At 39.5% G+C, this 23,376-nt stretch overlaps 1 protein-coding gene across 5 annotated transcripts in view; it reads left to right on the top strand.

The window, feature by feature from the left end:
- Positions 1-23,376, top strand: part of LOC132394131 (guanine nucleotide-binding protein G(I)/G(S)/G(O) subunit gamma-7-like) — a 323,380-nt gene that overhangs the window by 59,019 nt on the left and 240,985 nt on the right. Inside the window, exon 3 of one of the 5 annotated variants that reach the window (XM_059969903.1) lies at positions 2,736-2,822. The exons of the other annotated variants lie outside the window; for them this stretch is intronic. Coding sequence (XP_059825886.1) covers positions 2,736-2,822 — 87 coding nt within the window. The remainder of the gene's footprint in view (positions 1-2,735; positions 2,823-23,376) is intronic. 5 annotated transcript variants of the gene reach the window in all.

The following is a 23,376-nucleotide window of genomic DNA, read 5'->3' as shown; positions in this document are numbered from 1 at the left end:
GACATCCCAAACACACCTTGATTGGTTAATTAATTGGCCATTGTTAGTAACCCCTGGTGTGTAGTGAGTAGTAGAATCTAGGTAAAGATGAGTGCCAAGATTGGAAGAATAACTTTGGAATTAGTTTAGGATTAGTACAAATGTCAGTGCAGACTCTGTAAGCTAAAGACCCAGTTTCCCTGCACTACCTCTCCATGACTCCATTATGCAGCAGAATTGTGCTCAGGAGTACTGGCAATTCAATGAGGTGGTGTCTGACAATCAAACAATTTGTGGGTTTGTATCAAATTATCACAAATTTTGAACCGTTATCAAATGTGCATCTTTTTCATATTAAAGCCATAAAATGTCAAGACAGGAATGGGTCACTTAACCCCTTGAGCCTGTTTTGCCATTCAGAATCAGAATCAGGTTTATTATTCCGGACATATGTTGAGAAATTTGTTGTTTTGCAGTAGCAGTGGAGTCCAATACATAAAAAAATACTATGTTACAATAAGGAGTATTTTAAAAATAAATAGTGCAAAAAGAGAACAAAATACTGAGGTAATGTTCATGGACCTTTCAGAAATCTGATGGCAGAGAGGAAAGAAGCTGTTTCTAAAACATTAAGTGTGTGTCTTCAGGCCCTGTATCTCTTGCCTGATGGTACCAATGAAAAGCAGACATGTCTTGGATGTGAGGGTTCTTAATGATGGAGGCAGTGCCTTTTGAAGGTATCCTCGATGATGGAGAGCTAGTGCCTATGATTGTGCTGGCTGAAGTTATAATCCTCTGCAGCTTTTTATGATACTGTGCATTTGCGCCTCCATATTAGGCAGTGAGACACCTGTAGAGGTTTGTGAGAATCTTTGGTGATGTACCAAATCACCTCAAACTCCGTAAGAAATATTGCCACTAGTCTTCTTCATAATTGCTTCAATGTGTTGGATAGAATCCCAGAGATGATGATACCCAAGAACTTGAAGCTACTCGTCTTTTCCACTGCTGATCCCTCAATGAGGGCTGGTGTGTGTTTCCTCAACTTGCCTTCCTGAAGTCCACAATGAATTCTTCAGTTTTGCTGATGCTGATTGCAAGGTTGTTGTTGTAACACTACTCAACCACTTGATCTACTTCTCTCCTGTACACCTCCTCGTCACCATCTGAGATTCTGCTAACAATAATGTCATCAACAAATTTCTAGGTGCCTAGCCACACAGATGTGGGTTCAGAGAGAGTAGAGCAGTCGGCTAGGTACGCATCCTTGAGGTGCACCAGTGTTGATTATCAGCAAGGAGGAGGTCTTATTTCCTATACATACTGACTGGTCTCCTAGTAAGTAAGTCAAGGATTCAGTTGAAAATAAAGTACTGAGGCCCAGGTTTTGAAGCTTATTGATTACTATGAGCTGAGCTGTAATCAATAAACAGTAGCTTGATACATGTACTGCTGTTGTCCAGGTGGTCCAAAGCTGAGTGGCGAGCCAATGAGATTGCATCCGCCGCAGACCTCTTCTGGCGGTAGGCAAATTGCAGCAGGTCCAGTTTCTTACTCAGGCAGGAGTTAATTCTAGCCATGACCAACCTCTCAAAATACTCCATCATAGTAGATAAGAGTACTACTGGGTAATAATCGTTGGGGCAGCTCAACCTACTCTACTTGGACAGCAGTATGATTGATTCCCCTTTTAAGCACTGACTGCATCAGTGAGAGATTGAAGAAATCCGTAAACACTCTAGCCAGTTGGTTGGCATAGATTTTCAGTGCCCTACCAGTACACCATTGGAACCTGAAGCCTTGTGAGGTTTTACTCTCTTGAAAAATGTTCATACATCAGCCTCTGAGACAGATAATTTTGAAATCGTCAGAGGCTGCAGGGATTCAAACCAGTATAGTTTTATTCTCCCTATCAAAACATCCATAAAAGGCATTCAGCTCATCCAAGAGTGAAGCAACACAGCCATTTCTGATATTAGTTTTCAACTTATAGGAAGTAATGACTTGCAAACTCATCTGACATTCCTCATCCATTTCCCTGTGCTTTCTTCATATTTATTGATTCCTTGCTGATTAGGAACTTATTTAAGACCTCACAGTTTTCTCTGGCAAGAAGTTCGAAAGACTCACCGAGGAGAAATTCCTCCTCAACCCTGTCTTAGAAAGGCATGGTCTGCTTAGGGGCAATTAGCATGGCTTTGTGTAAGGCAAGTTATACCTTACAAACTTGATAGTTTTTTGAGGAGGTTACAAAAGTGCTTGATGTGGCTAAGGTAGTGAATGTTAGTCACACGGACTTCAGTAAGACATTTGATAAGTTCCTTCATGGTAATTTGATTCAGAAGAAAAAGTTGCACAGATCTTGGGTGAAATGAAAGTTTGGGTTTCAAACTGGCTTGCTCATAAAAGACAAACGTAAGGGTGGAAGGCCATTTCTATGGCTAAAGCAATAGTGTTCTACAAGGATCAGTGCTGTGACCTCTGTTGTTTGTTATATATTGTACAGTATATCAATGATTGAATGAAAATGTAGATGGGTGGATTTGCAAGTTTGTGGATTGATGGAGTTGTTGACAGTGAAATATAGATCATTTACAGATATGGCAGAGAAATGGCAGATGGAGTTTAATCCAAGCATGAGGCATTGCACCTTGGGAGGACAAATGAAGGAGAAAGTACATGTAAAGGCAAATCTTACATATTTCAGTAAGATTGTCTCTTGTATTCTAAACTCCAATGAGATTTAACCTATTTAGATCAGAAAAACAAACTGCTGGAGAAACTCTGGGTCATGCAGTATCATGGAGAGAAATGGAAAGTCCACTGCTCCTCCGAGTTCCTATGTAAGTATTTTAGGAAAACAAAGTAAATTCTGCAGCAATAAGTTCTGTTCTGTTCACAGATATACCAGTAAGCAACTTCGGTTTAACATTCTGACTGTTTACATTCTGCTTTTGCTCCTAGTTTATGCTACAACTTCTATTTGCTTCTTACCTAAATGACCTAAAGTAAGATGAACTTTGACACATTCGTAACATTTTTAGCTTTATGTTAAATCATGGAAAATCAATTTATTGATGAAAATCACTTTCATTTCACATCATTACCTTTCAAACAAATATTTACAGAGGAACGTAAATAAGAAAGTCATGCATTGATGGTGGAACCACAGTCAGCAATCTTGGTGTCAAACTTGATCCTGAGATGAACTTCAAACCTTATAAAGGCTGTCTGTTTATGTAGGTTTATAGCTTACACTAGTTAAATTCTCAATAGTTTATAAATTCCTGTTACTTTGAGCTCACAAGTTACACATTGCTGAAAAACCCATCCCTGATCTTTAAAGATTTCTGATCATTAAAGATTTCCTATCTTCCTCTTTACTTCATTATATTCCATATTAATAGTTCTGTTTGTTATCATTATACCTATGACAAAATGCACAGAAAATTATGACATTGCTTGTGATAATTTACCTTAAAACAGCATGCCATTTTACACAACTGTATAAAAGATATAGTTATGGTTTTATTTGTAGAATAACTACTTGTTTGCATTTACGGTATTACCATAATTATTTCTGCTTGAACACTAAAAAAGGCAAGATCACAGTTACATCAACCTCATGACACGGTCAGTTTAGTCCGTGGGTTTCTCAGTCAGAGGCAGGAAGTGTATCTCTAACCTAAAATGTTTCAAAATAACCTGGATGATTGATAACCTGACAGTTCTAATTCATTCCATAATCCTTAAAAATAAATCCACATGTGCAACAAGTTAGATGGCTATCAATTAGAATGATGCATAAATATAATATTAATCAACTGAACTAACAATCATTGAAATGGTTCAATATTTAATAGAAAACCTAATTTTCTCAATAGCAATGTTAACTGATCATTCATAACAGTGAATTATTTTACATAATTATCACATTGAGAACATTAACAAGCATTAATGAAATAGAAAGGACCTGTAATGTCTATATATCTTAAGTGCTGTCAGGATTAATTGCAATTTAAAAATGTAAACTGAAAACTGAGTACACATAATTATATTCTGCACATTGTCTTCTGTCAGCTAAGGAGATATTGCTCCCTTATGCAAATAAACCTCAAGAAGGAATTCTAGCTTACGTTAGATTTGGCTTCAAAATTCTGCTCATAAATTAAGGATTTTAATGACAATGAATATAATATGAAAGAGATCTGGGCAATTTTTCCAAAGAAAAAGTATTCATAAAATAGTCACTTAATTAAGCATACACGAAGTTTTCTGAACTGCAGTAAGGACTATTTCCAAGGAATGGTGCGTTTTTATGTTTAAGTATTGTTTATTTTTAAAGATATGAACATAAAGTTTTCTCATGGTTATTGGATTAATTTGCCAAGAATATAATTTTTTCAAGGTGTAGCCCTATTGGTGGAATTTTTAGTCATGCCTTATGCTACTTCTGAAATATTGGCTCTGTAACTTCTGGCAAAATCTTCACATCTAGATAACGTGTCATAGCTTCAGTCAAACAGATGTGACTCAGGTTTCCAGAAGAGTCGAAATGTTAAAGTGTTGGGAAATGCTGTGAGGAAAAGAATTAATATCTTTTCCTGCAGTTGCAGCTAAGAGTTCAGAATTGTAATGTGAACATTTAGTATCAAGCTGAAAGGCATCAAATTGGTGAAAGTATCTTCTAGAAATGAAGAAAGAGGAGACAAATGTTCACACTTCTTTTGAATCCAGTAAGCTAACGGGATAGGGATTTGAGAAATTGGTGAAGGAGCTAGCCAGTGACATCAAATAACATGCAACTCCGACGATTCATATGCTGAAAATGTGTAAAAAATAGAAATTGTAGGAAATATTCAGCAGGTCAGAGGGTATCAATGAGAAAAGATCATCTGAGGAGAGAGATTAATATTTTGTTTCAATGAGTTTCATCAGACCATTTCAAAATTTAGTCATTGACCAGAAAGTTCTGTCTATTCCCAAATGTTCTTTCAGTTCAAATAATGTCTGCGATATATTAAACAACCCACTTGGTGGCAGTAGTTGCCTTACTCATAGAGTTTGTGTGTTCAGTTATAGAGAACAGTAGGTGTAGTGCCTGCACTCTCAGGAGTAGGTTTTTAAAGGGGCGTAATACTTTGTCACATTGAGAGGTGAAATGGTGTTCAGTGTAGCATTGTGATGGAGCAATTATTGTTTCTACTTCACTGCTCCAAGGATGCAAGTTTAGTCCTGACCTTGTGTGCTTTAAGTGTGAATTTGTACATTCTCTCCATGATCACATTGGCTTCCTTAACATGTTCCAGTATTCTCCTACATCCCAAAGATGTTAATGCAAGTAATAACTATGTGTGAGAAAAAGATAACATTCAGGGATATAGAAGAATAATGACAGGAGAATAGAGCAAATGGAATTGCTCCTTGGAAGCCTGCTTGGGTCTATAGGGCAGAATGGCCTCCATCTGTATTTTTTTAAAGGATAAGTGGTTATTTATCAAACAGCCTATGGGCATTCTCCAAGAAACTCCCCCTGACTGATGTGTGTGTAAGCCTCCGTTAGTCTCGATAGACCATGGATTTGCGCCTTGGAAGGTGTCCAGGGTGCAAGCCTGGGCAAGGTTTTTTTTACGGAAGACCGGCAGTTGCCCAAGCTAAGCTTCAAGTCTCCCCTCTCCACGCCACCAATGATGTCCAAGAGAAGGGCATTAGGAACTATACAGCCTGGCACTGGTGTCATCACAGAGCAATGTGTGATTAAGTGCCTTGCTCAAGGACACACATGCAGCCTCAGCCAAGGCTCGAACTAGCGACCTTCAGATCACTAGACGAACGCCTTAACCACTTGGCCATGAGCCAACACTCTGATTGATACACCCTCCGATTAATAACTTCATCTAAGTTGAACCAACCCTATTTATCAACAAAGTCAACAAAAATAGTAAAATACCAAACTATATATTTTGCAAAGCAGAACCTTTACAATAGGCTACAGATTCCATGAGATGAAATTACCCCAGCTTGTCGCTCAGGGATTGGCCGACATTCTCCATTCTTTATCGTGCGACAGACCAAGAGCAGACAACCTTCCTCAAAAAATGTTCCCTCTCTACTCAGTGCCTGCTTTTGCTTGTTGTTCAGTGCCAGTCAGCTAAACTGAAGTATCTAGGGGAGTATCCTTGAATGTTCCACGAACCCATGAACACTACCTTGCTATTTCTCTTTTGCCTATTTTGTTACTTTCAGTAATTCCTATATCATAAGAACATAAATTGGAGCTGGAGTAGTCCATCTGGCCCACCAAGCCTGCTCCACCATTAAATAAGATCATGGCTGATCTGGCCATGGACTCATCTCCACCTAACTGCTTTTCCCCCATAACCCTTTAATTCCCCTACTATACAAACACTTATCCAACCTTGTCTTGCACAGTCCTGCCAAAAATGCCAAATTTCCCAAATATTTGGTGATAATGAACCTGATTTTGGTTCTCTTTATGGATCTGTGAGAAAGCCTGGGTTATAGAGTAATAAATGATGGCCTGGGATTGAAAGGATTACCCACTGACTCAATAGGCTAAATAATTGCCTGCCATGTTGTAAGAAATGAAAACATGAGCACAATTGAATAGCAGATTTTGAAGTTTTATTCTGTCTTGGATCCTCTTTTATTATTACTCAATAGTTAATTTTGCAGCAAAATAATCACTTTGATTGTTGCTGAGCAGGAGCTTTGGACAAATGTACCACAGTAACTGAAATTTCTTCACCTGATCCTCATTAATGATTGGCAGTTTAATTAGTGTTGCTCTTTTGAGTTCAAGGTGCAGTGGTAAATGGTGTGGATGTGCAACTCTGCTTGGGCATGCTATTTATTCATCAGGAAGTCAGTGTTGCAGAATGAATGCATTCTTGTGTACTTATACTGCAGTGAGAATAACTCTCATGAACTACAAAAAAATTTCAATCTTTTTTTAGGCCCCAGAAAGTGTATTCTTTTGTATATAAAAAATGTGCCTTTTTTGTGCAAATGGTAAGTGTTATAATTTCCATGAGATTCAAAACGAGGAAGTCTGCAGACGCTGGAAATCCAAAGCAACACACACACAAAATGCTGGAGGAATTCAGCAGGTCAGGCAGCCTCTTTTGAATGTTACGAAATCCCGTAACTGGATCACTTACCAGCAAAGATAGAGAGGTCCGTTGAAGTCTGATGGTACTATTTTAAAAAGTATTTATTGATAAAGGGACACAAAAATAAGATTAATGCAAACATACAGATAATATACGTCGTCAATACTAAATCTAAAGCGCAGGTATGATCATAAGCAATAAAACGTAACTCTGTCGTTGTCTGGGGGATAATGTATTGTCCGATTTAAATATAAAAGTCATTAGCTCGTTCAGGCTGCAGTGTTTTGGGTTTAAGAGAGGGAGGCGTTTAAACTTGCTCAAGGCTTTTATGATGCCAATTGGTTGAGTCAGGGGAGCGGGTTTCCCCGTTGTTAGCTAAAAAGCCGTTTTCCATGGTTTCAGCCACCAATTCCAGCCACGGAATTGAACGCACGTGGCTTGGTTTCCGATGACCGTCTGCTGTTACATGGTTGCTTAACGTTTCTTCTGGTGCGTCTGAGGGGTTGTTCCTACAGCCCCTCTTTTATTCTGACTCGCAGGGTCATAGATGTCAATCAGGTTGGGGGTGATGCAATCTCTCCCTCAACCAGCCCACTTTGCCCGAGAACATTCACGTAGCAGAGCATCTCAATCCACAAATCTGTCTCCAAGAGACAATGGCCATGTCCCGTAGCTTTACATCGCTATGGGGGGGAGAAACGTGACATCCTGCACGTCTCCCCCTCATGTCTTGGGCCCCCCTTTTGACTCAACCCAACAGTGATCTGGCAATTCTCACAAAGGACGGGGCTACGGACGTAACAAGAAATGAACTGATAGTTGACATTTCAGCCCGAGACCCTCCTTCAGGACTGAGAAGGAATTGGGAAGATGCCAGAATACGAAAGGTGGGGGGAGGGAAAGGAGGCTAGCTGGAAGGTGATAGGTGAAGCCAGGTGGGTGTAAAGGTCAAGGGCTGGAGAAGAACTCTGACAGGAGAGAAGAGTGAACCATAGGAGAAAGGGAAGGAGGATAGGAGCCAGGAGGCATTTTCTATTGCTGCCCTGCCACTGATAGCCAACAATAGTTAACACTGTGGCCTCTCATGTCAGGGATTGCATCCCTTTTGCTAATTGTACTCTCAAATCTTATAAGTGACTTTTATTGATGTTCATCCTTTTCAAGTAGAAAGGTTGCAGAGGCATGGAAAAACTGTCCAGAAGTGGTCTGGGAAGTAAAGACAAATGAAGTAGTGGAGATACTATTATGTATACAATTGTAATTCAGTGTTTTTATTTACATAGTGGAAAAGTTCTCTCCAGTGAATGTGCGTACCTGCTTACTCTAACAGTTAATATTAACAAAGAAGATGCAGAACAGATTTTTAAACCAATGTATTGCAGTAGAAATTACATGTCCAAAAGTCACCAGACTTTCAGCACAAAATATTCTTAAAAAAACAAAGAACTTTTTATGTATTTCAGTAAAGATTGCTTTCCAATTGTCCATGGTAATTTTTACATTTGAGATTATGTTTACTGACTGTATTTTTTTAAAAAACGGAAAACCTACCAGAAATTTGACTTCATTAAGTATTCTCTTACATTTTGTTAGCCTGGTCACAGAAGCATTTAAGAGATCAGAATTTACAATAAACATTTACAAAATACAGATTGTTTACCAATCTGCCCCCCTATCCTGATGGAAAGTTAATGGAAGCTTAGAAAACACTTTCTATATCACAGAAAGCACCAGTCGGTGAAGAAAGATATTGATGAATTTCATCTCTTCCTCTCGTGAAAAGGTGGTTGTAGGTCGGGACCTCAAACCTGGTTCAAAACTTCTAGGCATTAGTAATCTCGGTTTTCCTTATTTTTCTGAGATGTGAACAACCTATATCCCAAGGCACTGGAGAGAGGTACTGCAAACTTAGTCTGCACAACATCCTTCAAATCTGTTGGCATGAAAAACAAATCAATCTCAGCAATTTCTCCCAGACCAGCATCCTTAGAAATTAATAGTTGATTACACTCGGATTAATCCAGTGGATTGGGTAGAACCACCAAACATCCAAAACAGATATTCCACTCTATTGTGGTGAGAAATCACCAGGAGAACAGAAGTAATAAAAGTATGCTGTCAAACCCTCTGACAACATGTAACCTATCCACTGAGTCATGGGGAATATCTAGCCTATGAATACCCAAAATGGTGAGGTAGTATCGGAATAGCATTAAGAACATAGTATCCTTGATTTGGGAGCTTGCTGATGAAATATGTAATAGATGTAAATATTCACCATGGACCCTCCCTCCTCCTATCTCACCTGTGCATCTCCTGTCTATCTTGTGGAGGAATATGCAAATTTCTCACTGGTCTCAGACCTTTACAAAGCTGTCCCTTGGGACTGCCTAAGAGATTGCATGCCAGTCCAGTTAAAATAATAAATCTATCTGTATATCTCCTTTATTAATTATCAACATTTTTAAAGTTCAAGTTTGCCTGGGACATGAATATACTTGAGATTTTGATAGAAGGCAGAGAAGAGTGGCAGATGGATGTTTTTCTGACTGGAAGTCTGTAAAAAGTTATGTAACACAGGGAGCAGTGCTAGAACCTTTATTATTATCTAACATGGATGAGAGTGTAGGTGGCAATAAAAAATATTATTAAAGAAGGTTATCTAAGGATACAGCAGAATATAGATCGACTGGACAGTTGAGTGGAGTGGTAGCAGATGGAATTTAATCCGGGCAAATGTGAGATAAATTTCACTTGGACAAGTGAAATTCTGGTAGGACATATTTTGTAAATGGCAGAAACCTTTACAACTGTGTGCTCAGAGGAATCTTGGGCTTTCTGGAAGTGATGATGCAGTGAAGAGGACGTTTGACATGTCTACCTTTGCAGACTGGGCCATTGAATATAAGAGTAAGGATGTCATGTAGCAGCTGTACAATCCTTTTGGAGTATTGTGTCACTTCTGGTCATCACTACAGGAAGAATCGGAAGCAATAGAGAGAGTTCAGCCGTACCAGCAGGCCCAGGAAGAGCTGCTTCCCTGAGGCTGTGATCCTGCTGAACCTCACATCACAGCATGAAGCAGTATTGCACCCATATTGTACTGTCTCTGTACTTTTATATCTGTATGCTGTAGCATTTACTTTTTATTCGCAGTTATTTTGTAAATAGCACTATTCTTTTGCACTTCTGGTTAGGTGCTAATTGCATTTCTTTGGTTTTGTATCTGTACTCAGCACAACGACATTAAAATTGAATCTAATCTAATGTTATCTGGTATGAAGGCCTGTAGTTGTAAAGAGAGGTTGGGTAATTGGTTTATTATCACAGGAATGTAGGAGATCTCGAGGTAGATTTAAAGGTTATAAAATTTTGAGGGGTGTAGATAGGATAGATAGAGTTTTTTTTCCCATTGCAGTGGAGTCTGGAACTCAAAGGCATGAGTTTAATGTGAGTGGGCAAAAATTTAAAGGAGATCTGAGAGATATGTTTTCCCACATTTTAGAATGAGCTGTCAGATGATGAAGTGTAGACACACACAAAATGCTGGTGGAACGCAGCAGGCCCGGAAGCATCTATAGGGAGAAGCACTGTTGACGTTTCAGGCTGAGACCCTTCGTCAGGACCGATATAATTGATAACTTTTAAAAGGTGCTTGGATAGATAACAAAGGCATAAATGGTACAGGCCCAGAATGGGAATATGGCATTAGCATAAGTATGGATGAAGTTTGCATTTCTTTAATTCAATAATTTCACATTTCTGTGCAATTCACACCTGACGAAGAAGTCTTCAGTGTCTTGTCTAAATGACTACCGCCCCGTTGCACTCACATCCATCATCATGAAGTGTTTCGAGAGGCTCGTCATGAGGCATATCAAGATCCTGCTGCCCCTCTCACTGGACCCCCTGCAGTTTGCGTACCGTCCCAACCGCTCAACAGACGACGCCATTGCCATCACCCTACACCTGGCCCTAACCCACCTGGACAAAAAAGACACGTACGTTCTGATGCTGTTCATAGACTTTAGTTCAGCATTCAACACAATCATCCCTCAGAAACTGATTGGAAAACTGAGCCTACTGGGCCTGAACACCTCCCTCTGCAACTGGATCCTAGACTTCCTGACTGGTAAGTGTCAGTAAATGTCAAAGCAAACAGCATTATGAAGGACCCCACGCACCCCTCATACAATCTCTTCTCCCTCCTGCCGTCTGGGAAAAGGCACCGAAGTATTCGGGTTCTCACGACCAGAGTATGTAACAGTTTCTTCCCCCAAGCTATCAGACTCTTCAATACCCAGAGCCTGGACTGACACCTTACTGCCCTATTGTCCTTTTTATTATTTATTGTAATGCCTGCACTGTTTTGTGCACTTTGCAGTCCTGGGTAGGTCTGTAGTCTAGTGTAGTAGTTGTGTGTGTTTTTTTTTCTCTGTTGTTTTTTACTTAGTCTAGTTTTTGTACTGTGTCATGTAACACCATGGTCCTGAAAAAGTCTCATTTTTACTATGTACTGTACCTGCAGTTATGGTCAAAATGACAATAAAAGTGACTTGATTTGAACTAATGAAATATGGGATATACAGGGATGTATAGCATCTCTGGTGAAAGGAGTTGTGTCTAATCTGGGGCAGCTCACTCACCTTTAACCCCTACTGGACACTCAGCTCTCACGTGTGGCTTCAAGTAGCTGTTTGCATGTGACAGAGACACCAGCAACTTGGTATACTTCTTCAAGAGGCAGGCTAAAGCACGTGAGGATAGCCAGTGGGCCTCACACCCCAGTGAGATAAGGACATGCCCGTCCTAGTGTGCGAAGTCAGTTCCGTCAGAGTGAGTGGATAGGAAAGTGAGATTTAGTGGACAAAAAGGCAGTTCTGCAACGTTCCTTGGAGAGCGAAGGGCGTGATGAGGCACAGAAGAAGTCACGGTCATCCACTGCAACCAAGGAAGTCCGCAGTTATGATGTTTACTCGTACCACTGGACCCAGATTTCTGAGATCGTGAGAATTGAATGCTCCAGTGCAACGGCTTTTCCACTTTAAAAACCTCCTGTTCAGGTTTCCTGTCATCGTCAGTCTCACTGGGGTATGAGGCCCACTGGCTATCCTCACGTGCTTTAGCCTGCCTCTTGAAGAGATATACCAGAGGTCATCGTCAGATACGACGGACAACCACCACCAATGTAGTAAGACATTTTTCAGCAAGTAAAAAGAGTGGATCACTGTGGAAATGCAATTGACATATATTAAATGGAGTTCCAGGGATTTTTGATAACATGCCACATCAAAGTGTCATCAGAATTCTGTCATTATGATTGAAGACCATAAAATTGAAAGTGCTGTAGCAGCAAGGTAGAAAAGCAACTATACAATAGGAATAGAAATAGGGGTGAAAGGTTGTTTCTCAGATTGGATGGAATTTACACAGTGGAGTTTCCCAATGTGTAATTGGGACATTACTTTCTGCAATATATATCTATGAGTATAATGGGCATTTTGGAAGTGATTTCTAAATTTGCTGATGACATCAAACTTGATGGCATAGTGAAACTGACAAAGCTAATGTTAGACTTCAAGGTGATTATAGACAGGCAGGTGCAATGGGGAATGAAATTTAAGAGAAATGTGAGGTTTGATATTTTGGTTGTAAGTATGAGAAGAGACTATGTAAACCTGATATCCAGACTGACCTGGAGGGTTTTTTTGCATAGATCATTGGAACTGGCAAAGCAATTGAAAAAACACCCAGTATCCTGATGAACGTTGATAAAATGTTGCTTTGAACGTAATTGCAATGTTATGTACGGTGTTGATTCTCACACTTCAGAAAGTACATAAGGAATTTGGAGAGACTCCAAAACAGATTTACTGAAAAGATTGCAGTGCAAATGGAATTTAGTTATGTGGGTAGACTGGTGAAACCTAAGGTTGTTCCCCTAAGGTTGGAATGAAGGAATACTTGAGGAGATAAAGAGCTATATCAAATTGTGAAGGGTATGGGCAGCATAGATAAAGAGAAACTGTTCCCATTGGCAGAGGTGTTGAGAAATGATGGAGATAGAATGAAGTTAGTTGGTAAAAATTAACAAAAGTGACAATGAAAAAGATTACACTGGTTTAGGTGTGGAATGCACTACCAGGGAACGTAGTAGGAATAGATTTAATTATAGCATTCAAAAGGGTGCTGGAGAGGTGTCTAAAACAAAAGAATTTGCAGGGCCACGAAAAGATGGGGGAAGCTGGTGTTCTTGCACAGTAGGCTAAATGGTTTCCTTTCAAAATGTAACCATTGAATGAGTGGCAGTATTTATATCAAACTCCCTTACATTCAGTACAGTTGACAGTGGTTAATTTTGGACAATCCTTTTGTGAGGAACTGGGGGAGATTTGCATCTTTACTTCACTCCTTCCCCCTCCTGGTTTCACTGATCACTTTGTGTTTTCCCCTCCATTCCCCCCACCTTTTAAATCTACTCATCTTTTTTGCTCCAATCCTGCTGAAGGGTCTCGGCCCAAAACGTCGACTGTTACTCTTTTCCATGGATGCTGCCTGTCCTTCTGAGTTCCTCCAGCATTTTGTGTGAGTTGCTTGCATCATGTGTGTTGCCCGTCAGGTGAAGAGTTAAAGCAGGGCTTCCTCTGCTCTCAATTTTGGACATCAAAACTCATAGATTATCTCAATGACTACTAGTATTGTTTTCAATAGTTATTGTTCGACGTGCACCGTCAAAAACAGTCATTCTATTCCTGTTTGACATTTCTGTGCACTAATTGGCTGCACATCACCTTCCCTACTTCTCACAAGTACATCATTGGTTACAAAGTATTTTTAGATTGTTTTGAAAGAGATATATAAGACACCACATAAATCCAAGGTTTCTTGTAGATGACAAAATACAATTCATTCATGGATGCTGCCAATTCATTCATGGATGTTTCTCGAGAAATGTTGCAAAGAATAAATGCTGCCATAATCTGTAAAATGCAGCATTTATTTTTAATTTTGTAACAATGATTGCTCTGAGAAATGTATTACATGACCTGGTTTATGAGGCATTGCTGAATATTCTATTAATACCTTGTGTGTTTCAGCCTTTCATTTTCGTAGTGGGTGATGGCGCAAGTATGTGTTGTTAACTGTTCAGAGTATTGAACAATCTATATTTAAACTCTAATTTAAACTTGTTTGTTGCTAGAGTTAAAATTAATCTTTCCCATATTGTTTATTACCAGAATTCTTTCAATTTGGCAGATCTAAACTGTATAATGCCATTTCTAGCCATCACATACTTAAGGTATTAGTAAACAACATTGTTTTTGGATAACTGAATTCCTACTTTAACATATACTTGCTTTAGGCATCAGTATAAAAAATGCTGCTTTGAACATTGAACCAATTTTTGTTTTTTTTTGCTGTGGATAGCATTATGTTGTGAAGTGGTTTTCCTACCACAACATAAAGCTCAATAACTGAATCCTGAATCACTGGAACTGAAATACTTGGTTATTGCACAGTGGCCAGGTGATGGCAGACCTGTGCTGCTTTAGGGTTCTTTGTTGTCACCACGGAAGTATTGCGTGTGTCTCAGACAGTATGCTCTTTGTTGATAACAGTGAGTGCAGCCATTGTTCATCACTCGATGCACCAGCTGTCAAGACTAAACTGTGCTTATTCCACTCCATGGATCTGACCACACCGACATCAAGTTATTGGTGGCCTATAACCCGGAGCACATGTTTCACTTGTATATCATTTCATTCTGGCCTTTCTAACTGTTGAAATAAAGATTATGAATACCAGAATATCATTGAGGCTTCCTAATATTTTTTCCCATTTTTGAAGTGATAAAATGTAATGGCATGGTGTAGAAGCTGTGTATAAATATTTTGAATAAAATATAGAAAATGAATCATAACTCCCTGCTTTATATTTGTTCATCTCCCCTGCATATAAATTTTGCAGCATGTGAAATGGTGTAAAGTAAGAAGTAGAAAGTTTCTTCTTAAAGTGCATGTTTTGGGTGAAATTTCATGCATATTTCTATTTCTGATGCAAGTCTGAAGGAAAGGTTGATTATTTCCAGTTAAACTGTATTTAATGATGTTGCCTGACTTTTTATATGCTCATTAACAGTAATTTTCTGTAGAAATTATACTATATTATTTGTTTTGATGCAAGGAGGTGTCATTTGCAAAGTCTAGTCTGGCCCTAAACCAGCAGCACCTCTGGGCCAGGTCTGCATGTGCTGCCACTGGAGCCCCCGTTTCCCCTTCTCCCACCACTACTTTGCAATTCCATATCTCGCAGGTCCCACTGTCAGCTCTTGGGTCCTCAGAGACTCCATCTTCCTCCCAACCCATCCTCCCTGAAAACCCCAACCCTCCCTTCTCCTCAGACACTACCAACTCTCTTCCCCTCTCTAATCCTAGCTCTTATCCGTGCCAGGCCTTCACTGTTCCCTCTGACCTTCACCTCTCTGAGTCATAACTTTCTGTCCTCAATAAGGGTCTCACCTTTGTAACCCTACGCCCACCATGATGCTGAGCTCTTCTTTCATTGCCTCCGCCTCTGTGCCGACTTCTTTGATAAGGACTTTCCAGCCAGCGCTGATGACCCCTTTTCCTGTCTTCAACCTTCTTCCTCTTCCTGGATACCCCGCTCTGATCTTCTGCCTGCTCTGGATCTTTTCATTGCCAGCTCCCATCAACTGCCAGTGACCTCATGGTTGCCTTACCTCATACCTCCCGTTTCTACCTCCTACCCAAATTTCAAACATGCCTGTCCACGTAGACCTGTTGTTTCTGCTTGTTCCTGCCCCATCGAACTTATATCTACATACCTCAACTTTGTTTAACTACAATTTATTGGAGAAAACAAAGGTTAAAACTCTTTCTAGTTACTCACATATCGAGCAAACCTTCCAGTTCAGCTTTTGATGCTCACATGCAAGGTAGATTGTTGTACTCTTCTTCAGAAATCAACAGTGTAACTTAGGTCTGGTATTTCCAGTTCACCATTAAGTACCCTCATGTATCCTTATTATTCCTTTGCCTTGTGCTATTTATTTTTTTGTAAGTTATTGTAATTTAATATCTTTGTACTGTACTGCTACTGCAAAGATAAATTTCACATTGTATAAAGCAATGGTAATAAACATGAAAAATGAATGCAATGTATGATAAGGATACTACTGGGATTAGAATTTCCCTAAACTCACCCTATCCCTTTCTCCATCTTTGTGTAGATGGTTCATGTGGATTGTGGTCCTCATTTTTCCCTCTTCCGCTTTAATACAGCATCGTGATGTGTTCAAGCCAAAGAGCTGCCAGAATGGCAAGCAGTTTTTTCTTCCTGACCTAGTCAGTGCCCCGCAAGTCCAGTAAAAGGCCTAATTGGAATGTCAGATCTATGACCTAGACATGTTGTTAATTGGGGAAATGTTCTTTGTGTTACGTTAGGGAGTTTTATTAATACCCAATCGGTTAATATGATTGTTCATCATACATGAATAATACAGCCTTGGGTGCATTTCCTCAAGCTTACCAGAGTGCTGTTGCCTATATTTTAAGCCCTAAACCAGCCTATGCTATCACTGGTGTCCAACAGTGAAAGTACCAGAACAATTGGTTGTTCTTCTATGCAGTAAGTCCCTTTTCCAAGAAATGGTGTTACGCTGATTTATTGCTATCACTTTCTTGTAATGAGACTGCACTACCTTCTTTTGACCTTTCAAAGTCTCCGCATGAAACCCTCCTCCCTCTTGCTTCCATCCATCTGGTGATATGCTTTACCCATTCGCCATCAGCTCTCCACTGTTCCCAAGCTTCCCCTCGACATTCATACCCCTCCCATCATCCCAGTTGTTTCTCTTGCACACTCCGTTCTTCACACAATATCTTTTCACCCTATTAATCTGATTTTCTCAAGTTTTTTTGTCATTAATTGTCTTTCTCCATGCTTCTGTCTTTGAACTCCTAATCACGAAGCTACATTAAAGTGGTGGAGAGTGACTAGAGGTTTGCTGTCCACCTGAGCACACTATATAGAGAGAATTAGAGAAACTATGGAGTGCCTGTAAGGAAATTTCCCAGAAATGTCACTATCTGCTGATTTTATACCCCACTTTCTCCACTGAGAACTTCTAGCACCCCTCTGATCCAAAACTCTACCATATCTTTGATCCCCTTTCCCCTCCAAGTCCTCAGAGTCATAGAGAAATACAACATTTAAGCAAGCCCTCCAGCCATTGAGGCTATACCAACCATATAGTATCTATTATTTTCACGTTAATGACATTTTTATTTTCCCGCACTCATCAACAGCCCTCGATTCTATCATTCGCCTAATTGCTAGAGGCAAAAATACAGTGGTCAATTAGCATACCAGCCCACGTGTCTTTGAGATGTGGGAGGAAACTGGAGAACCCAGGGCAACACACAGTCACTTCATTCCCTCCTCCCTATCCTAACCCCTCTCCCATCTTCTCTCTTAACTTCTACAGGTCTGTTCTGCACTAACCTAATCTTGGCACAGGTACCTTTCCCTTCCTTCATGGTGAGTGTTGCAGAGCCAAGCCTGTCATGTGGTTTATGTGGCCATACATGTGCAAGGCCTGTATTTGCTGAATCTAATGCTCACAGCACTTTGAATATTGCAAGCAGTGCAGTTTTATATTTTGCACTGAAGAATTTATAGCCCATTATTTTTTTAATAGTGGCACAGTTTTGGTCTATGTACAAATTTGAGGTGAAAATTTATCTCATCATCAAGAATGCAGAGTGGTGATGGGTTAATTTTATGACTCATAGCAGTAACGAGAAACAAAATGGTTTGTGACGACTAAGAATAATAAAGGTGGGCTTATCTGTATCTGGGGGGAAAAAAATCAAAGAAGTTAAATGACCAGTCAGAGATACTTCATCTAAATTGAGAAAATAGAAGTAGGCCTCTTTCCTGATTGTGGCAAGTGATTTCTGTTTGAAAGAACCATTTGTCTTTTATTTCTTCACCACTCATTGGCCTATTATACTGTATATTTCCAGTATTTTGCTTACATTATTATCCTGTGAATGCCTAAGTGAAGTTGATCTTGGACAAGAAGTTATTCGCTGTTTTACCCTCTACTAAGTATTAGTGTCTGAGGATTTCAGAGACATGGGGGCTATGGCATGGAAGCAGGCCCATTTGTACATTGGTTTTGTGCTGACTCTCAGCCACCCCTTTACAATGTCTTGTTTTATACACATCACTTTCCCATTAACTGTACCCTGGTTTCTACCACCCAGCCTCACACAGATACTTAGATTGGCCAGTTACCTACCAATCTAAACATCTATGGGATGTGCCAGGAAATCAGAGAACCCAGGGAAAATTCATGTAATCACAGGATGATCCTGGGTTTCTGTGTGTGTGTCAAAGTTGATGGAAAAGTTATATGGAAAAGTAATAGACGCTGGCAATTTTTAATGCCTGCTTAACACAAGTACCAAAGAATATTATAATTGTTATTTGAGTATCTGTTATTCAGATCAAACTATTATGTGAAGTTACTGTGGTTTTGTTGTATTGTGTGTGGGTATGAGTGTGTGCATATGCATGTGTTAATGCTTGTGTGTGAGACCTGATGTAAAATTACCAAAGCCGAAAACCCAGATTACTACAGTGATTTTTTTTGACCTAACAGATATATCATCGACTTCACAAAGTTCTTTGTCAGCAATAAACTATTTAATGTTTCCTAGAAATAGGTGTTATTCTACATCCTGTGATATTATTACACTTTACATGGTAAGAACTTACAGCTTGTCATCTGTGAATTTAAGATGGAGCTGTGTTAGTTGCTTTGAAAGGAAAATGTCTTTGTTGTGTGGAAGTCTTGTAATAATTCTTGAGAAAGCATCTTTAGCTGTGCTGGGGGAATCCTTAACAGTTCAATTCCATCAGCTGCAAATTATGCAGCTGATTACCTCAAGTTTTTGAAATGCTATTGGAATGTAAGTGGGCTGACCAGAAATGAAAATCTGTTGCCTCTTTTAGTTGACTCATCAGTTAATATCATAAAGGGAAGGTATTTTTGTGTGAAGTTTCATCATTGCTTGCAATGGGCACATTTCGTTCATCTGTCGGTCATTAGGCCACTATAGGAGACCTATTCCAATACCAGAGCATGCAAAGAAATTCTGCAAATCCTGGATCAGGATTAAGTTTAGGTCTGGGAGTGAACGATTTGGAGAGGAGTTGATACGATGCTGGATCGCTCTGAGCACCAATCCGATTTAGTGAGATCAAGACCGGCTTCGGGCTGTGAGCCCCAAACGTGTCACAGTGCTGGGATCTGGGTTCTAGAGTGAGGCAGTACCCGGTGCTTGAACATCCTTAACATTGGCCCAGATAGACTGGAAAGCCTGAGTGTCAGGCTGACTTCACTTGCTCTCCCGCAATGTTCATCCCTCTCTCTAGTACTGTCGTCTCTGTGAGTTTCATGATGTTTTTGCCCTGCTAATATGGTGAACTGAGATTTTTATTGAAGCTTGAGCCTACTCCGGCTGCGCTGGGAAGCAGATCCAAGGACTCATTCTGGTTCAAAGTGCTGCCATTTACTTCTATTGCTTCTCTTTTTCATGGCCTAATTTTTAAATTGCATTCTTTGGACTTCATGCTTGCGGCTGCCTGTAAACAAGCAAATCTCAAGATGTATAATTTATACATTCTTTGATAATAAGTATACTTGATTCTTGAATCAAAGGGAAATGAATTGAATTGACTTTATTTCTTACATCCTTCACATACACAGAGTAAAAATCTTTACATTATGTCTCCATCGAGTGTGTAATGTGCAAATTATAGTAATTTGTAATAAATAGTATGTACAGTAAGATATCCAACAGAACAGTCATAGAAATACAATTGTGCATAGAAAATAGCACAGAAATATAATTGAGTCCGCGTGATTTAATCAGTCTGATGGCCTGGTGGAAGAAGCTGTCTCGGAGCCTGTTGGTCCTGGCTTTAATACTGCATTACTGTTTCCTGGGTGGTATCAGCTGGAGCAGTTTGTGGTTGGAGCTAGGAGTGAATGGATGGTAAGCTAGTAGGGTTGTGGATTGGGGGAGTAAGTAAAAAAGACATAACTTGGGCTACAGTGATGGAAGACGGTACAGAAATCATTGACTGTGATCTGTTATTGCTGAGCCAGGGACTATAATGGTTCTTGGGGATGTATGTGAACTAGCCATGGACCAGTGATTTTTAAGAGGAGTTTGGGGAAGGATCAACATATTGAATGCTGGAACTTTAGTTTGTGGTAGAGCTGCGATTGCCAGTCAGGTTTAGTGATTTATAGCCAGTGACTGGCTGTTGGCCAGTGTGACCCACAGATAGAATAACCATTTGCTGTTAGGTTAAGGTAGTGCTCACTATGTGGGGGTGGGGGGGGGGGGGGGTTGAGAGTTGCTTAGTTTGATAGGGAGAAGAATAGAATTAGTGATGGTGAGGAATTCCTTGCTGGCACATTATTCTGTGCATCTGTTCGAGCATAAAAGACATTCAGCCTATCAGGAAGAGAACTTTCTTTTTGTACTGCTTTTATGGCAATAATTGAATTGCAAATTTAGTATTATTTTAGTGTATTTTTTTTCCCACTGGTCTGTATTAAATTCATGCTTTCTTTGAGTTGTATAGTTAGAACCCAAACAAACTTGATTTTCTGATGTTATTGTACTTTCCTGTGCTTTCAAAAATCAAATATGAGTTAAAGATGAAAAATCAAATGAAAGTGTAGTGCAAAACAGTTAAACAACAAAATGTTATCAAATATTTAACTAACCCATGTATTGAATTCATATATGCAGTTAGTTTTTGATCACTGGAGATGTTAGTCAGCATATTGAAGTTAATTTTGCATGGGTGTACAGTGTTGAATGGGGGCCTGCATAATAAAAATCATTATCATCATCACCGATAAATCCATCAATCTTCCAATGCTTATGTTCACATATAAAATCCATGAGGGCAACTTTTCACTAACCTGATTATGGGAGCATTGTTACATATATCTCAAATCTCTGTTGCTTTAAAATAACCAGTCAAAATAAATTAATTTGGTCAGTTTATGAGTTACTTTCAAAAGACATGTATAGAACACCAAAATGTTAACTGTCTCAAAGTTATCTGAAATTGCTGCCCATCCTAATTTCTAAATGGAAGCTTAGCTCAGAGCTGATTCTAGAATCCATGGACTCACTTTTAAGGACTCCCTAACTCATGTTCACAGTATTATTTATTTTCTTATTTATTATTATTATCATCTTCATCATCTTGTATTTGTAGATTGTCTCCTTTTGCACATTGATTTGTCAGTCTTTGCGTGTCATTATTCATTGATTATATTGTATTTCTTTGTTCTATTGTGAATGCCTGCAAGAAAATGAATCTCAGGGTAGTATATGGTGACATATCGTATTTTGATAAATAAATTTACTTTATACTTTGTGGGAAAAACGTTTAAAAGGGATTAACCTAGAAATATAGATGTCTTCCAGTAAGTTCCCTCCATAGCTATATTGGGAGTGAAATAAGAATCCAAGATGATAGTCCCATTGGAGACACAAAAATCTTTCACTGTTTCCAGAATCTTCAGCTGGAGATCCTAGTGAAATGTATTCATTCTGCCTACCTATAGGTTCCCATACAACTCACTCTGTACAAATAAATAGATGAGAAATGTTATTGCCTGCATTGAACCCTCATGTGCTTAGGCTAGTTAGGTTCTAAGTAGCTGACTTTGTACAGAGCTATTGCACAGATGTACCTTTCCAACCAGAAAAGTTGAACAGGACCTTTGGACCTAGATCCAAGTTAGACAATTTGCTGAAATGCAGTTGTCCAAATAGACCATTGTTGCTATTGGACTGCTGAAAGATACTTCTGTGACAAGGTGACATGGCGTAACTGCCTGTCAAATAAATAAGGCATAATTCAAGGTATGTGCCCAATGACAGCCCATCTCATGGTAGCCACTTGGAATTCAGAGTTATCAGCAGAGAGTCAAGCCCTTCAGCTGAACTCATGCCTACGTAAGATAATCCCTCTGCTTCAACTTGGCCATATGCTTCTTAACCTTTCCTTTTCCAATGCTGATCCAATTGTTTGTTGAACACCATTGTTGTTCCTGCTTCTACCACCTGCTTTGGCAGTTTGTTTGAGAAACCCACCATCCATTGGAAAAACTTACGTCACAGATCCCATTTAAGTCATTGCTTTGTCATCTGTACCATTTAGGTTTAGACTCCCCTACCCCAGGAAAAAAACTATAACTATCCGTGCTTGTCATAAATTTATAAACTTATGTAAGGTTATCACTTAACTTTCTTCACTTCAGGAATAACAGTACCAGCCTGAACAATCTCTATCAATTAATAGTTACAACTGGACCGTAACTCAGTAAAAGCTGATACTCTGCCCATTACACTGCTGTCATTTAGGGCAGCAATAAAGGTCCTCCATCTCCAGCGATATTCAGCACTTCCTTTATCATGTCAGTAGCTTCCTCTTGGTTTTCACTACTGTCAGTCATGTAAATCCCGGGTGGAGACTCAGGAATACCATCACACTCAGTTGTAGAAGGATTCTTCATTGCTGTTTCTGTAACAATTTTGTTTTACCAGTCAGGGTTGTTAGCCCTGAGCTGATCCCCTGAACCTGGAGATCAGTGGACCACTCTTAGTCTGGCATCTACCCTTTGACCTATTTGGCATGGATGACTCTAACAAGAGCCAAAGCTTTAAGCCCTGACTCCAGCCAACGTAACTCTGTGGGTCATCGAAACACACAAGCCTCCAAACCCTACAACAAGGTTGTGGTCCTCTTGGAGAACAAACTGATAGGGAAATGGTTAAATAACATGGTGACTGATGCAATCAAGCTTCCCATTCCCTCTGTCAAAATGCAATACTTCTATTGCATTCTTGAAATTGCATTATGTAAACACTGCAACTATTTCAACCTGTTATGAGCTATCTGGAAATTAACCAAGTAGTGCCAATATGTTGGGCAGGAGTTGTAAATTCTTTATGGCCTGGAAAAGCTTTCTTAGGTCTGCATCCTCAGCAGAGAATGGGTTAAGCAGGATGTCCTCTTCTGCTTTCTGCTCAGACATTAGCTGAGTCAGCTGGTATATTGTAACCTTAAAATATTCCCAAAAAGATCAAGTTATGTGGATATAAATGAACAGAAATTCCTAAGACGTATAGACACAGCT

Source organism: Hypanus sabinus, chromosome 5 (assembly GCF_030144855.1).
Source record: "Hypanus sabinus isolate sHypSab1 chromosome 5, sHypSab1.hap1, whole genome shotgun sequence".
Classification (NCBI taxonomy): Eukaryota; Metazoa; Chordata; class Chondrichthyes; order Myliobatiformes; family Dasyatidae; genus Hypanus; species Hypanus sabinus.
This window is presented reverse-complemented; position numbering and strand designations above follow the sequence as displayed.